The 15,008-nt window shown below is 43.3% G+C and overlaps 1 protein-coding gene across 1 annotated transcript; it reads left to right on the top strand.

Annotated features, from left to right (window-relative positions):
• The first annotated feature begins 7,950 nt into the window (after nt 1-7,950).
• On the top strand, nt 7,951-14,074 carry LOC131893171 (A disintegrin and metalloproteinase with thrombospondin motifs 3-like). Its single transcript, XM_059243136.1, has 7 exons — nt 7,951-9,487; nt 9,931-10,123; nt 10,574-10,743; nt 11,232-11,682; nt 11,744-11,911; nt 12,134-12,531; nt 13,001-14,074. Exons 1-7 carry the CDS (start codon nt 8,157-8,159, stop codon nt 13,623-13,625), a joined length of 3,336 nt encoding a protein of 1,111 aa, XP_059099119.1. The 5' UTR covers nt 7,951-8,156; the 3' UTR covers nt 13,626-14,074.
• The last annotated feature ends 934 nt before the right edge of the window (nt 14,075-15,008 follow it).

Raw genomic sequence — 15,008 nt, 5'->3', positions numbered from 1 at the left:
CCCCTGCTTTGCAGTTGGGCAGAAGTGCGAGGTTGAAAGAAAAGCAAGACACAGACCACGACCACGACGAGTCAGCCGTCCCCCTTCGTTCGTCCTCCCCATCCTCCTCATCCTCCGGTAGCTTTCCGAGGCCTGCCCTCAGAAATAACCTAGAATGGGCTGAGGAAATTGCACCTTTTACTTCAGACTTCAGGTGACGAGGAGGAAAGGGGAGGGGGGGGGAGAAAGCTTTGAGAGAAAACACCCACCTAAGTAAGCGAGAGAGGAGCATGAATATTAGCTGGCTAGAACTGGAACCTCGCATCACGATGTTCCAGAGCATTGGGAACCCAGGTGGGGGAACTCACGGAGCAATAGTTCTCATCCCTGCTTCTCCAGCTATCTCTCGTTTCTTTGCTACTGTGCCGTTCGTGCCTTTGGGTCCATGTACAGAGCAGCCGAACCTATGAGGCCATACATGAGCTCGATCCATTTTTGTTTCATAACCGAACTTCTTTAAACGTTTGAAATGAGAGTTTATGATTGGTCTGGAGGCTTTCGAAGTTTAGGGAGAATAGTTTTATTTGAGGGTCAATGAATTTCAGAGAGAGCATACACACACGTACGTGGGTGTGCTTATGAATGACCATGAAAGAAAGGGAATAAGTGGGGATTTGAGATTTCGAGATGCCTGGCCAGTTTTGCCCAAAATAGTTTCACGTCATCCTGAGGGCGATTTCTTGATAATCATTCACGTCCGTTCAGGTCCCAAAAACGAGCTGGGATCCAAGGCATGGAATGAAGCCACTAGAAGGAAGGGAGGTAATGGATCGCGATATATAGGCATTGGTGTCACCACCAAATGTGAGGCTGCTAACATGTACGTATGCGACGCATTCCTGAGCCGAAACGTGCGCCTCCTGTGTGTGGAACTCAATTCGCCAAAGAACACCAGGACCTACTCTTTCTTGGTCCAATGATTCCGGATTGTGGTGGTTGCGTCCATCCAATGCGTGTGATATTACGCCACAGCGCGGACTTTGAAGAGGTTGTATGGGCCTTGTTAGGCTTCCGTGTACTACGAGTCTTTAACGAGCCGAAAAGAGCATCAGGATTCGAGGATGGACCGTCGAGCTCGAATTGGCAGCTTTTTTACACCCAATGCAAGCAAGGTTATCCATCCATCCTCTGCTGTTGGCCAACTCATTGTATGCAGCCTTGAGTGAGTGGAAAATTCCCCGTTCAGGAAGTTTGCAAACTGACCGTGCATTCCCCTCGGATCTGACCTCGGAAGTAAAGCACTCTTCGATGCTTGGAATGGTCACCCTGATTGGAAAGCGAGGAACCTGCGATTTTGGCCCTATGCCAATTTCTAAGTCACCCAAAAGCTGGATGGAGGATCGCAATCCCCAATGTACAACTCACCACACTCGTGGATGCAATTGGTGATGCAATGACGACGATTGTCCGTACACTCGAGTAATAGTAGTAGCAGTAGTAGTAGTAGTTGCAGCACTACTTCTACTACTAAGTACTACTACTGCAACAACAACTACTCGATTTAGCACGTCAGATCAGGTTGAGAGATCAGGATTAGTCATTCATCTTCGGAGGCATACATCCTTCATACCTTCGGCATTATGTCATCAACATCAACCCAAAAAGGAATGCGAACGAGCTAGGTACGTCCGTTGTCTTCGAACCTTGTAAATAGATCATCATTATGGCATGACTCACACGAGTCACACATATGCCGGTACAATCAACCAGTAAATAAGAGGCTTCGTTTGCCTGCTTTTTGGGGGGATTGAATGCGCTTATCCAATCTGAGGCAATTGAAAAATGAAAGGCGATTTTTCAATTACGTTGGTGATGTGGGGAAGAGGGAAACAATTCAAGTACTTACGCAACCAGTGAGGATTAACCTACGTGCTGCTTTTTTTAACTTCAAGTTCAAACCCCACTCTTTTCAGAACTGGGAAAGTTGAAGCTTGATAAGATCTTTGAAGACATGAGTAAGGGGACATTCCTAATTTCGAGAGGTCATTTCTTGGCTTGACCTACATACTGTATGTAGATTGCAGAAAACAGGAACACTCTTGGCAGGACACTCTGGGAAATATGCAACAAATATGCTAATTATATTTCGTTCAATAGATGTAGTAGCAATCGATATTGGACAAACTGGGACACTCATAGACTTGTGGGCATTGATCTCTAGTGGCAATGTTGATGATCCTCGTAGCTTGGTCCAGCATATCCATTTGAGTTCCATTTCCGCCACTTTGCAAGGGTTCAAAGTTGCCCAAGAGGCTGGTCCAAAATATTTCTGCGATTCGTACCAACAAATTATTGTCATAGGTCACGATGTCATCACTGAAATGATCACAAAACACTCGCAAGACACATGATCGATTCAACGGGGGATCCGTATGGGCTAAGCATGATGACTTTCGGCTTAGGGTGGAAAGTTGGAGCCAGACCTCATCAGCTCTGATGTCTTTGGCCGACTGAATGTAGTAGGGTACAAAATATCGGTCGTCGGCCAAACCCAAGAAGTACATCAGATGCTCGAAGGCCGATCCACGACCAGTCCAATCCATGTCGAAGGATCGACCCATGTTGATGTTGGTGATATTGTCGTTATCATTGTTCACGTTGGACGCGTTGTTGTTATTGATGTTGGTGATATTATTAAAAATGTTCGGTCCGGTAATGTTGATGATGTTGGTGGTGTTGATAGAAAAAGTACCACTACCTGAGTTAGTAGTGCTCGATGTACCTGCAGAACTAATCGCCGAGAGCAGTGCTCCTAATGCTAGACCTAGGACTAGTAGCAATGGAATCAGGAGATAGAGTAAGGAGTTATCTGATTGATACGAGTTGGTCGAATACGAGGCATGATGGCCGCCTGAATCGCTACGGTCTTCAATGACATACACTTCATTGCCCTCTTCGTAATCTAGATCATCAATTCGATCAATCTCGCCCAGGTCATCATTTTCATAAATATCATAGAACCTTCGGTCTGCCACAGAAGATTGGTATGAGGAATCACTTTGACTCGGGGCTGGAATTTGTTGGATGATAGGCATCACCTTGATCACAATCTCGGTTTTGCCCTCTTGAAGTGGATTTGAAACCACTTGATCTTCATATGCTCGATCCAGGGACGAAGGAGGTGCAAATATCTGACTAGGGATCGACGAAGACTCCGGTTCACGCTCGAGTTCGGCATCTTCGAATAAGTGATGATTTTGAAAGTTCTGGTAACTCATATCTGACCACAGCTTGTAGAGCTCAGAATTCTCCGACACCAATGGCTTGGGCTTTCGTTTCTGATTGCGACGAGCTTCTTTGGAGTTTTTCCACGGAATTGGCCTTTTTCGCTTCCTAAACTCAAACTCCCTCAAGCCTTCGTCCAACATTCTACTTTGAAACAACGATGGGGAGTCAGATTGATCGTCCGTTTGATCTTCATCACTTTCTAGTTTCTCAAAAGTGTCCCACAACACGTTGGAGCTCAAGGGGCCCGGCAAGGTTCTCAACTTGGACCATAATCCTTCCATGGTGGTCACGTAAGTCTCAACCACGAATGGCACCGTACTCGTTTCGACACTACGATTACTGGTCTCCATGATTGGCCAGCCACCAGGTCTAAACCAATCAATTATGCCTCTTATCGGCTCTCTCAATCTTCCATGTAACACTTAATCTCTTTCAGTAGTGACATCTTCACATTTTACTTTCTTGCCTCGTTCGCGATCGTTGTCCATGTGTGTGAGTATATGGAGATCAGAGGCAACAATAAATTGTCATGGCGGTGGTGAGCTCCTTGAAGCGTCGCGGGAAAACGCTCTCGCTTCAATCTTTTGTGACAGTTTTCCATGAAAATTAGATCTAACCTCTGCATACGTACATAGGATTGGTCTCCGTGTCTGTACCTTTGTACCAGCAAACTCCCCACCATCTCGGAAAGCTGGTTTCACCTGGTCGAGTAATGCAAGATATTTAAGCGAAGAAGATGACGTATCTTGCTTTAAGAACATAACAATACACATATCCAATGCTGAAACAATGCACGAAGTACGATAGTTGCTTTGGCTAAATCTGCCAATTCCCTAGACTTATCCTGTAGCAGCCACTGACAAATTATCATGACCCCTGATTCAAAGCCATGAGGCATGAAAAATAGCTCCCTAGTTCTTTGTTTTAATGGACTTTCCATTCACCTCGGAGAGTTAGCATTTAGTAATTGGCTTGAAGATGATTATTCCGAAAGAAGTGGCGTTACACCAATTACACTCGAACATGGAGAGAAGTGGGAGCGAGACAAGCAGGCCGAAAGTCCTTCTGGCCTAAACCATGGTGGTACAATAATACACGGAAAGAGCACACGGTTGGTACGATCAGTGTTTGGGGTAAAAAATAAAATCATGTATTGTATTTGAAATGGGCCTCTCTAATCTTCAGAAATATTGGTGATACATCAGCCATGCTATCTAATAAACAGCAATTCGCTATGGAAAAAGGCAAACTAATTTTTCTTTATTTTGATATAGATAATAGCCACTTCAACAATGGACTGACAGGTAGCCAAGGGAAACAAAAACTTTTCGTCGCTTTCTCATTCGTCCCATGCGTTCAATTGGGGTCGGACATGGACACTTTATGAGAAATAATCAATTGTAATGCATGCCTGGACTTAGGACCAGAAGGACTTACAGGCCGACTCCAGCTCGGCGGTGGACATCTCGGCCCAGTGCTTTTCGACATCGGCCTTGGGCGCCTGAATGTTACTCTGGGCTTCAGCGCAGCCCTTCTGCTCAACACACGTCCTAACAAAGTAATCAAGCAGGTTCAGGCAAGGGACAAATTGGGCCACAAGCCCTTCGACCAAAATCCGGCTAATCCTAGCTTGTTCGTCAGAAAGTCTTGTCCAGAGTTTTCCGAATGACACGAAGCACCCACCATCTTGGGTCCAAATCCAGTTCTCTACCCTATTGGTGCAGTTGAACTGCTTGAGCTGATTAGGCTGTAGAAACTACCAAGGTCAAAACTAATTTAAGCCCTGCAAACTTTAAGACCCAAAACTATTTGCCATTACCAAATACACCTGTCTAGGTAAGCGCAAAAGCAATTTTAGCGAAAAATTGTAACATCGTGCAATTCAAAGAAATATGCAAAACAGAACATCAACATCTCTAGTGACAAAGTGTTGTCTATAGCAACTATGGGAACATAATTTGGGGAGTATATCATTTTCACTTTTCCTTGTACATTCAGGCCTTAAGTTCCCTCTTACCTACCGTGACTTGATCATTGAAGCATGATGCAACACTTGAAAAGTCCATCTTCCGCTTGTGCTTTGAATGAAGAGAGGAAAATGGAAACAAAGCTAGTCTCAAGCAAACTTAAATGCCGCTTTGTTTCAAACAGTTATCATTGATATAATGTATGTGAAAATTGAGGGACAAGTTCAATTAAGAGGTGCTTTGACTCTTTCAGCTTTTCAATTAGTAAAATGTGCATTTACTGCGATTAAATCGTCTCTCTGCATGAGCCACGGACAATGATCAGTAGAGTGGCACTTTTGGTACCCTTAGAAAAGTTTTCACTTATTGGAAAGATCTTGACCGCCATGCTATCTATGAGGGAGTGCTGCATAATCCCCGATTAAAAGCGCCCTAATATAGCTGACATTTTAAACGTACAATAACGGCTCACATTTGTTTCCAACCTGATTTAGCAAGATCTGTCTTTTGAGAAACGGCAAACAAGAAATTATTTCAAGTCAATGAATTGATGAACGATGATATTCATATGTAATTGATATGTGCCCAAGCTTCCCAATGTGAGGTGTCGAAATCCAAATTCACCATTTAATTCATCATGATAGAAAGTTAATGCCTGTGCAAAACAAGCTCTTAACCATAGTTTTGACATATTGATCCTACACCGTGATGCAAAATAGCTATTTCTTTTCCGTTCGTTACAATGACATTACTAAGACTTCTTATTGATACCACATGAAGCCGCCTTTCTTTCTACTATTCCTGGTTATTTTGAACAGGAATTTTTATAAAAGTATTCGAGTATTTTGGGCTTTGAATTTGTCACGACGTTTCGTGCTTTTTCTGGAGGCCCTCCATAGTGGATGGAAGATTGGCAAAATATTACATCAAGATTGATTTTACAATTTCAAAGATGTTAAGTATGAGGAGTTATCAGGCCACTCCCCGTCCTCCTAAAGTTTTCAAATGGCATCAATTTGTAAGTAATTGGTCAATGTCTCCTCAACGTGGAGTTGAAATTTTTCCTTCAAATTAGACAGAAGATGGGTTTATAAAAAAGAATGAAATTGCCAAATCGATTTTCTCTCAGTCAAAATAAAAGATGCTTCAGCTAAGCAGGGTTTTCATTTTTCTTCTTCTTCTAAGATTCTAGTTACGTCTCTATCAAGAGTGCCAATTCTATGCTCGAATTTATTTGGCAGGGTGTAGGAAGTTTGTGGTTTGTAGTAGCTAGCCGCTGTGTTCCGTTATTTGCAATTATGTCCCCCTCTCGTCACAAACCTCTGATAAGACCAACCATGTCCCCCGGCAGTAGATTCGGAGATGGTCTTTGCCGACAAGTGTATTACAAGTTTTTACGCAAAATACACCTTTTTCGTCTCGTCAACGCACTGAGCGGCAAAAGGAATGTTTTTGTTGGCTGCACTCCGAGATTTGATCTAATGATTAATGGATGAACACATCGTTTTTTTTTTATTTACGACCATTATTCAAATTGAAACACTTTTTTGCGGACTTGGTTTCTACTTGGTTTGTCTCACCGACTTGTTTATGATCCCGACCAGTTTCCCAATCAGAGCATATCAGCCATCCATCAAGACTAACATGCAATTTTACGTAATGGCGAATGGCGAATTGCACATTAATCTAGACCAACATTTGAGGCCACGCATCAAGAAATGCCAACCACGCCAAATAACTTTTCTTCCACCTCCCGATTTGTGATGCTCAAGCATGTTTATGTGCTACATATTTGGACACCACACTCGAAAAAGGTCCAATGAACTCTTGTTGCGATTTGGGTTTTCTCAAATACCCATGAATTTAGATGGCGTAACGTAATTGTGAAAGGGTACAACTGGATGGCAACTTGGAAATGTGTACAATATTTATTGGAAGATAATTGTACCGATGAAGGAGTATCTAATTGCAAATGATTGCCATTTGCATCAAGTTCAGCTCAGACGAGACCAACATGGCTTGGCAATCGTTTTCAGTGATCGCAAAGATGTAAGAAGTTTTGATTGGAGAGCGATAGAGATACACAACACTCAATGAAGGGATAATGGTGGAAATGCAGTCGAGCCCAATGTTATTGGCTTGCCTTGGTGCTCAGGGTTTGAAGTGTTCTCATTTGAAACATTGTTTAAAACTTGGCCATGCGGATTCATACATTTCTCTTGGAAATTATCAATGGCTAGAGAAATAATGAACCAGTTAAAGGTAACTATGTACATTTGGACAGGCAAACATATCTAAGTGTGTTTATTAAACGTGGAGGAGACCGGTACTTAAATAGAATAGAATACACTTATAGCAATAAAGGCACGGCTACTTCACGGATAGCTATGATTTTTCAGAAACGTTTGTATATTTGTATCATTTTATGCACCATTGATAATATCAAAATATCAGTTAATGGAGAAGGAATGGCCAACATTAACTGTATTGTATAAAATCAGGGTGACAAAGTTGGGTCTGGCAATCTCCTAGGTGAGTGTATTCATGATTGGAGTCCATCGGGGGTCCCATTGGGGAAAAAAAGGGCTTTATTTTCCCCAATCCTCTTCGTTTCGTCTCCCTTGCTCGTTGCATAGTAATGTCTGTAATTGGAAAATGAGTTTCCTCCCTTGCTTAGGACGGTGTGGGCAGTCAGATCAAATCATCCACTTGCGTTCTTGTTGATGACGACGTATTCGTTTGCAGTTGTTGGAAGAGCGAACTGCAAAGTGTGAGAGAGAGAATGACCAAAAGCAATACGAACCCCGAAAAGTCGCCAACATCATCGTCATCATCATTATCCTTGTGCTGCTATTTCCCGTGCTCGTCCTCTTCAGCGTTGTTGCAGAATCTTGTCGTAGTCTTGGCGAGTTGCTTTCAGCAATGTTTCGCGTGCTTGATTGTTTGACTTGGAAATGTTTTCTTGTCGGGCTAGTGGCGGCGCTTTCGGGCCCACACAACAACTTAGGCCTAGCCTCTTTTGGCTCCAGAGACAAAGCCGTTGTCGAAGTGCTTTTTCCCCAAGTCCTAAGGAACAACGAGTTCCCGGATATTCAAGAGGAAAAAGCAGTACAACAACATCATCATCATCAACAACAACAACAGCAACAGCAACAACAGGCTCAAGGAGACGAGACAACGAAATTGACCTTCACTCTCCTGAACACCAGGGCCAACGAGAACGGTCATTGGGCAGATGAGTCACACTCTCCGACTTTGTCGGCCTTGCTCAGCCTTCGAACGGTAGAGGGTCTCACATTCCAATACGATTTGGAACCCAATGCGCATTTGCACTCATCAATCGACGGATGTGTCACGTGGAAAGGCCGAGATCGTCAACACCGGCTTCATCAGTCTCATCATTATGATTCCGTTGCATTGACGGTATGCGATGGGAACATGTTCCACGGGATCATCTTTGTTGGTGATGATCGGGCTGCGTTTGAGATCCAACCCCTGAAGAATGATCATACGGCTAATGGGCATTCATTTGTAGCTCTGAAATCCCGATCAAAGCGCGAGATTGCTGCTGAACATGGATTCCTTTTGGATGACATTTGGAAGGTTGAAAAGAGGAAAGCATCCCATGATTTGCGGAAGTCCTCCTCTAACATGACCAAACGAGGCGAGATCCGGTGTCAAGGATCGTACTGCCAATATTTCAAGGTGAAGCAAGATGAGCCCAAGTGGCTGGAATTGGCCATCATTGTCGACAGCTCTGTGGTTCAGTTCCATGGGAACGAGACCGTACAGAGATACGTACTCACTTTGCTCAATGTGGTCAGTGCCATATATAGCGATCCAACTTTGGGATCGAATTTAAAGTTCGTGCTCAGTAGAATCATCTCGGTGCCAGAGACGGATAATCCAATTGTATCTGGCAAGTCCAAAAAGTCCTTGGCCAATGTGAACAAGTGGAACGAGGCCTTTTTGAGGGATCTCCCGGAGGATCAAAAGCATGATCTAGCCATTTGGCTCACTCGTAAAGATATTGGCGGCCCTTCCGGGTATGCCCCGGTATCTGGAATTTGTGATCCTGCTCGAAGTTGCTCTCTCATTCACGAGGACGGCCTTTCCTCCACCTTTATCATTGCCCATGAGCTTGGTCATCTCTTGGGGCTGTCCCATGACGGAGACGCGAGTGCTGGAAATGAATGTCGAGATGAGGCTCTTCAAGGTTCAGTTATGGCGCCTCTGGTTGGAGCCACTTTCAGGTCGGTTTAAAGTTTACCTGTAAGCTTTTAAGTTACTCATGAAGTCTCTTATAAACGGCTTATCGTCAACGACCTGTTTTGTCAATATCCCCCAATAGTTTCTGTTGGAGAAATAAGTGCTTAATCATCACATTAACGTACCGTAGGTAGTGCAGGTTAGATTTGGGCCTCCGAATACTTCAATCGATTCGCAAAATGTGCCTCTTGAATGAACTAAATAAATTCTTGATAAAGACACTATTTTCGTCGGTTAGTTGAACATAGACGGGGAAAGCTACATACGCTTAAGCTGTTCTGTATGTACGTAGTTGCATTGGCAACGCCCCCGTGATTCTGCATAGAAATGCATCATACATGTCCACTTGACATATGGAAGCAATAACGTCGGCCCAGAGCCACTACGCATTTCAGAACATATTTGGAAAGCCACCGTTGCGTTTCAGCTACTTCCATTGGTCTTCTTGCTCGGCTGAGGAGTACCATTTCATGTCCGATGAGTGGCATTGTCTCAAGAACCCACCACGTTCCCCTCAGAACGTGACATTCATCAGCAATTCCTTCCTTCATGCTTACACGCTCGACGAACAATGCCGAATGGAATTTGGAGATGGTTTTCAATTTTGTAAGAGCTTTCAGGTAATATTTTCATTTTTGGTTTTTGATCCAGTGATGAGACTAATGGAGCCTTACTGTTATTCCATATCATTTGACCTCTGAAGTTCGCAAAGCTGACCGTTGGGACTTGACACGGATAAACACGTCATAAATAGACTTTCATACTATAGTGTCTGAACAATCTTTTTAAATGACTGCCACGATCTTGGGTCACTCTTTTGCAAAAGTTGGAACATGTGTAGCCGACCGATCATTTAACTCAGTTAGTTTCATTATTTTTGATTTTGTTACCTTTAACACCCCCCTCGTACTCGTATGTCCAGCGCGTAGTGTTGGAGGTTAGCAATTATCTCTCACGGCATGAGCAAATTTGCCCTTTCCAGGCATGCCGTACGCTGAGGTGCTCAGGTGGCGGGGTTGAGTTACGAGTGGTTGGCTGATTGCATTTAAATATATCGTTTTGGTCCTTAGCTTCCTGATCCGTGTGCTCAATTATGGTGCAGTCACGATACCACGCCTGATACTTGCAAGACCAAGAAGGGTCCACCCATGGATGGAACGGAGTGCGACGTGGGCAAATGGTGCATCAACGGATATTGCGAGTCCACATCAAAACGTCGCCGCAACGAGGATGGATTACGGTGAGAAACAATCGTCGAAGGCTTGGATTATGTACGTTAGGAATAGTTGATGGTTGAATAGAACGAGTGTTCCTGTGATAGACAAGTATGAAAGTGGTCTCGTTCCATGACAAGTAAAGCAAGTAAAGAGATGATAAATGTATTAGAGGTCTCAGAACTATTTTGGACCAAGCTAGATGCATTCTACGCCTTTCTGTTCCAATGTACTTGTAGGAACATATTTCAGTGCTCTAAAAGGCCTTACATCTATTACCTAGTTGCCTTTTGTTGGTAGGTATACCACTATGTTGAGTTTGCACAATCACACATCCACAGGTATTGAAGTATTTATGAAGTAACTATACCTGCTGACTTGTTTAAACCTTAATAGTTGCGACAATATTCAAGCATATCAACGAATATAGAATGGTACGACTCTTTCGTTCATTGCGAATCAGTCAATTGAGCGGAAAGCCATCAAATGTATGTCACTCAACCTTTCTACCTAGACACAATCCACAGGCAGGAGGTTGGAGTCAATGGGGATCTTGGGAGGATTGCTCCCGGACGTGTGGAACTGGAGTGGCCTTCAGAGCCCGAAAGTGTGACAATCCACGACCAACCTATGGAGGCGAACAATGCCGGGGGGATGCCGAAGAGTTTAGGCTCTGTAATTTGAATCCCTGTCCAAAAGCCGGGGATTTTCGGGCCCAACAATGTTCCGATCTGTTCGAACTGATTTCCATGAATCCAGGCCAACAATCGTCCCGCTCAAAGATGACTTGGTATCCATACGAGCACGAATTAGAGGATTACAAATGCAAACTAACGTGCCACAATCGAGAGAGCAGGGAATACTATCAAACAGGAGAGAACGTGATTGATGGCACATCTTGTAGTTATGATCATCCATCGGACGTATGCATCCAAGGCAAATGTGTTAAATTGGGATGTGATATGGTAAGTATTTCTTGAACCTCCAGATTAGACCGAAATGAGAAGGTATAATCTAGTGGGACAGATCTTGGGATCACCGCTGGTCGAGGATCGATGCGGAACTTGCGGTGGAAATGGGGATCAATGTGAGGTGAAGTATAAAGAACTGCGCGGTCCTTTCAAATCAGCGCGAACAAAGATTGCCTATTTGCCTCGTGGAACAAGGAACATCCGCATATTAGTGCGTTCAAAGGTAAAGAAAGGCGTGTGATAACTGGGCATTTCCGCAAGTTTTTGTTCATTGTCTTTAGATCATGGAAGATTGCATGGAATCGTGTGCAAGGTTTTGCTCTCGTGACTTCGACTTTTTCCCGCTTTTATGGTCAAGAGAACTTGTGTCTGTGTCAAAATTCAGCCTTGAGACATTTTAAAAGCACTTCAGATATGTTTTCGACACTCCCACTTTGGTTTCCAGGGAACGTTCTTGGCCTTCAAGGAGCAAAAAGAGAACAATTGGATCACATTTGACCAAAACCATGGACCTCAAACCAACAATAACAGTTCAATGGTCTCGGCACAAACCAAGGCGAACCCACCGTTTCGACAAACTTTTGTGAGCAGTGGCGCCAAATTCGAAGTTAGTCCCGGTGCCGAAACTTTCTCCGCTCGGGGTCCATTGATTTCGCCACTGACTATTTTTGCGGGTTCCATGGAACCAGAGGTGTCCCAGGAGTTCGAAAATTATATGGTGGATCTACAATACAACGAATCTCCACAAAAGGAATCAACCAAGAGTCGTCCTGAATTAGTCGTGAAGGGATGGTCCAAATGCTCCAAGGAATGTGGCGGAGGTCGGCAAACTGTTGTCCTTAGGTAAACGGATAAACGGTGCATGCGATTATTCATCAATAGAGAAATGACTGGTTTGATTCAACTGCTAAATAGAAACCGCAATTGCAACTGCCAGACTTGGGAGGTGTAATAAACAGTCTTTTGCGGTTGTGGAACAAAATGAAAGCAACTGAGCAAGAGAGGAAAAAAACAAGAGTAGTCACTAGTGCCGGGACGGGTCCAGCAAAAGTCGGACTCGTGCGAGTCCTTTGATTTTTTGACTTTTTGCCGGACTCGAGTTTTTTACTAGAACCAGGTCAAGCAAAAAGACTCGTCTTGCGAAATTCAAAGAAAAAAATATGAATTATTTTTGACCAGGCCGGACTGGAATCGTCAATTTCTCCAAAATGGCGTAAAAAAAAACTCGAGTGCACTTGGACTCGAGTCCGGACTCGCCCCAGCACTTGTAGTCACCCCAGAAGAATTATGATCGTACCTTGCTTTGCTTCAGGTGTGTGGATCAATCATCGGGTCGACGACTTCGAAAGAAGTTTTGTCGTTCCAATACCTCATCGTCGAATAAAAAGTTGCGAAGAAGTCGCACGTGCAACAACTTCTCTTGTAATTTTACGTGGAGCTCGAGTGCTTGGGAGGAATGCACTCATACCTGCGGGGTTCAAGGCGTCCAAATCCGACAAAGTTTCTGTGTGCCCGTGGAAATGAACCATTCGTGGGGCACTCCGCTCTGGTCAGGCATGGTAGATCCTACAAACTGTCGAGGAGACAAGCCACAAAGGTCCAGGGAGTGTAATCGCGTGCCATGTATTGGGGATTGGGTCCAAAGTGACTGGACGTCGTGTTCCACGTCTTGCGGTATTGGCATCCAGAAAGCCACATTTGAATGCCAATCGAAACGTCCCCACGATCTGTTTTACGATTGTGGACCAAGGCCAGTGGTCCATAAACATTGCCAATTGGCTTCGACGTGTCCCAAAGAGCCTTGTCAATCACGGCTCGAAGTGGATCAGTCGGAGATTTGTGCTGATCAAGTCATGCAACGCTATTGTGCTATCCCATCCTATCGCAAAATGTGCTGCCAATCCTGTCGTAAACACACAGAGTGGCAATATCTTTGATTTGCAACCTAATGATAAAGGACGGTTGGGATATATTGATCCACAGAATGAGTGAACCATAATTACTTCTTACAAAGATTAAATCGAACTTCCAGTGTTTTGCCTTTTTATGTGTGCTTATAACGAATATCATTACTCGTTTTCAAAGCCACTGTTTTATATGAATTACGAACATAACTCTATTTATAAACTTGACCAACTTAGACCCGAATGTCACTCAATTTCAAGTGTTGCAATGCTGTGTGCTTGGAAATCAGGCAGTAGATGACAACATCTTCGATTGGTTTCACTTTCGCCGTGACCCATTTTCTTGAGAACGACTGTGATCATATCGCTAAAATTTGGCCCATATCAAAAACAAAAACCATGGCAGATCGATGTCATGTCAATGCTCAATACCAAAACTTGTGACGTAATTGAAATCGGAATTATATATATTTGAAGCTAAACTCTTGTAATTTATGACATTTCAAAGGGCACAATTGTGATATCTTAATCAAAAACTACGATTTCAAGTTTACTTATCAATCGTTCAAACTTTTAATATTATCTGATGTGGAAAATATGTATGACCAACTACTCAAAAATTGAGCTTGTTCTTTGTCTTTTGTAAGCCTTTTATGTTAGTTCCCTGGACATAATTTATTTGAAGCCGTCAGTTTTACCCGAATAATACGAAGGAAAATTTAGAAGCCGTAGAACTCAACAATTGAAAAAATCTTAGTTACGCTATCCAAGCCAGGCAGATTGACTCGCCTTAGACATTCAAAATTATTGGGAGGAACAAGGCAAGTTTTAGGCTGCAGCTAGAAGAATTCTGGTCAAAGGTTTTTTTCTATGGTTCAAGTTTTCAGCTGTCCAAGAGTATTTGAAGGAAACGGGTGATACAGCATGGATGAATAAAGAAAGAAGAAACTTGACTTGCACGAATTAAAATTGCGAGTGAAATGAATTAGTGTGAAGTTCCAAGATATTTTTGATGCCAGTGGTTGACAGAAACATTCAAGCATTCCTTAAACGTGATTCAAAGGTGCTTTAACCTCTACAGAGCGAAAAAGAGCCAACTATTTCACGATCTTTGAATTCCAATGTCAATCATTTTGAATTATAAGCAATTAAATACGTGCAACCTCGAGCACATTGGCTGGAAATGATCAGTATTAGCCTCTTTGGCAGGATGAAGGAAAAAAAACGATCCAAGGTAAGGCCTAAATTATCGTTTTAGCCCGTTTGTTAATGAAATCAAAGCCTACCGGGGGATCCGGCGACAGTTGGAAATACCTCAGTGAAAATGAGACCTGCTTAGTCAAAAAGAAATGGTCACCAGATTGCCCAAACAATACAATGGAATCTAAAAGAAATGTAATTGTATTATTCATTTTT

The sequence above is a fragment of the Tigriopus californicus genome, chromosome 2, assembly GCF_007210705.1.
Source record: "Tigriopus californicus strain San Diego chromosome 2, Tcal_SD_v2.1, whole genome shotgun sequence".
Taxonomy (NCBI): domain Eukaryota; kingdom Metazoa; phylum Arthropoda; class Copepoda; order Harpacticoida; family Harpacticidae; genus Tigriopus; species Tigriopus californicus.
The sequence above is the reverse complement of the archived record's forward strand: the minus strand, read 5'-3'. Positions and strand labels throughout refer to the sequence as shown.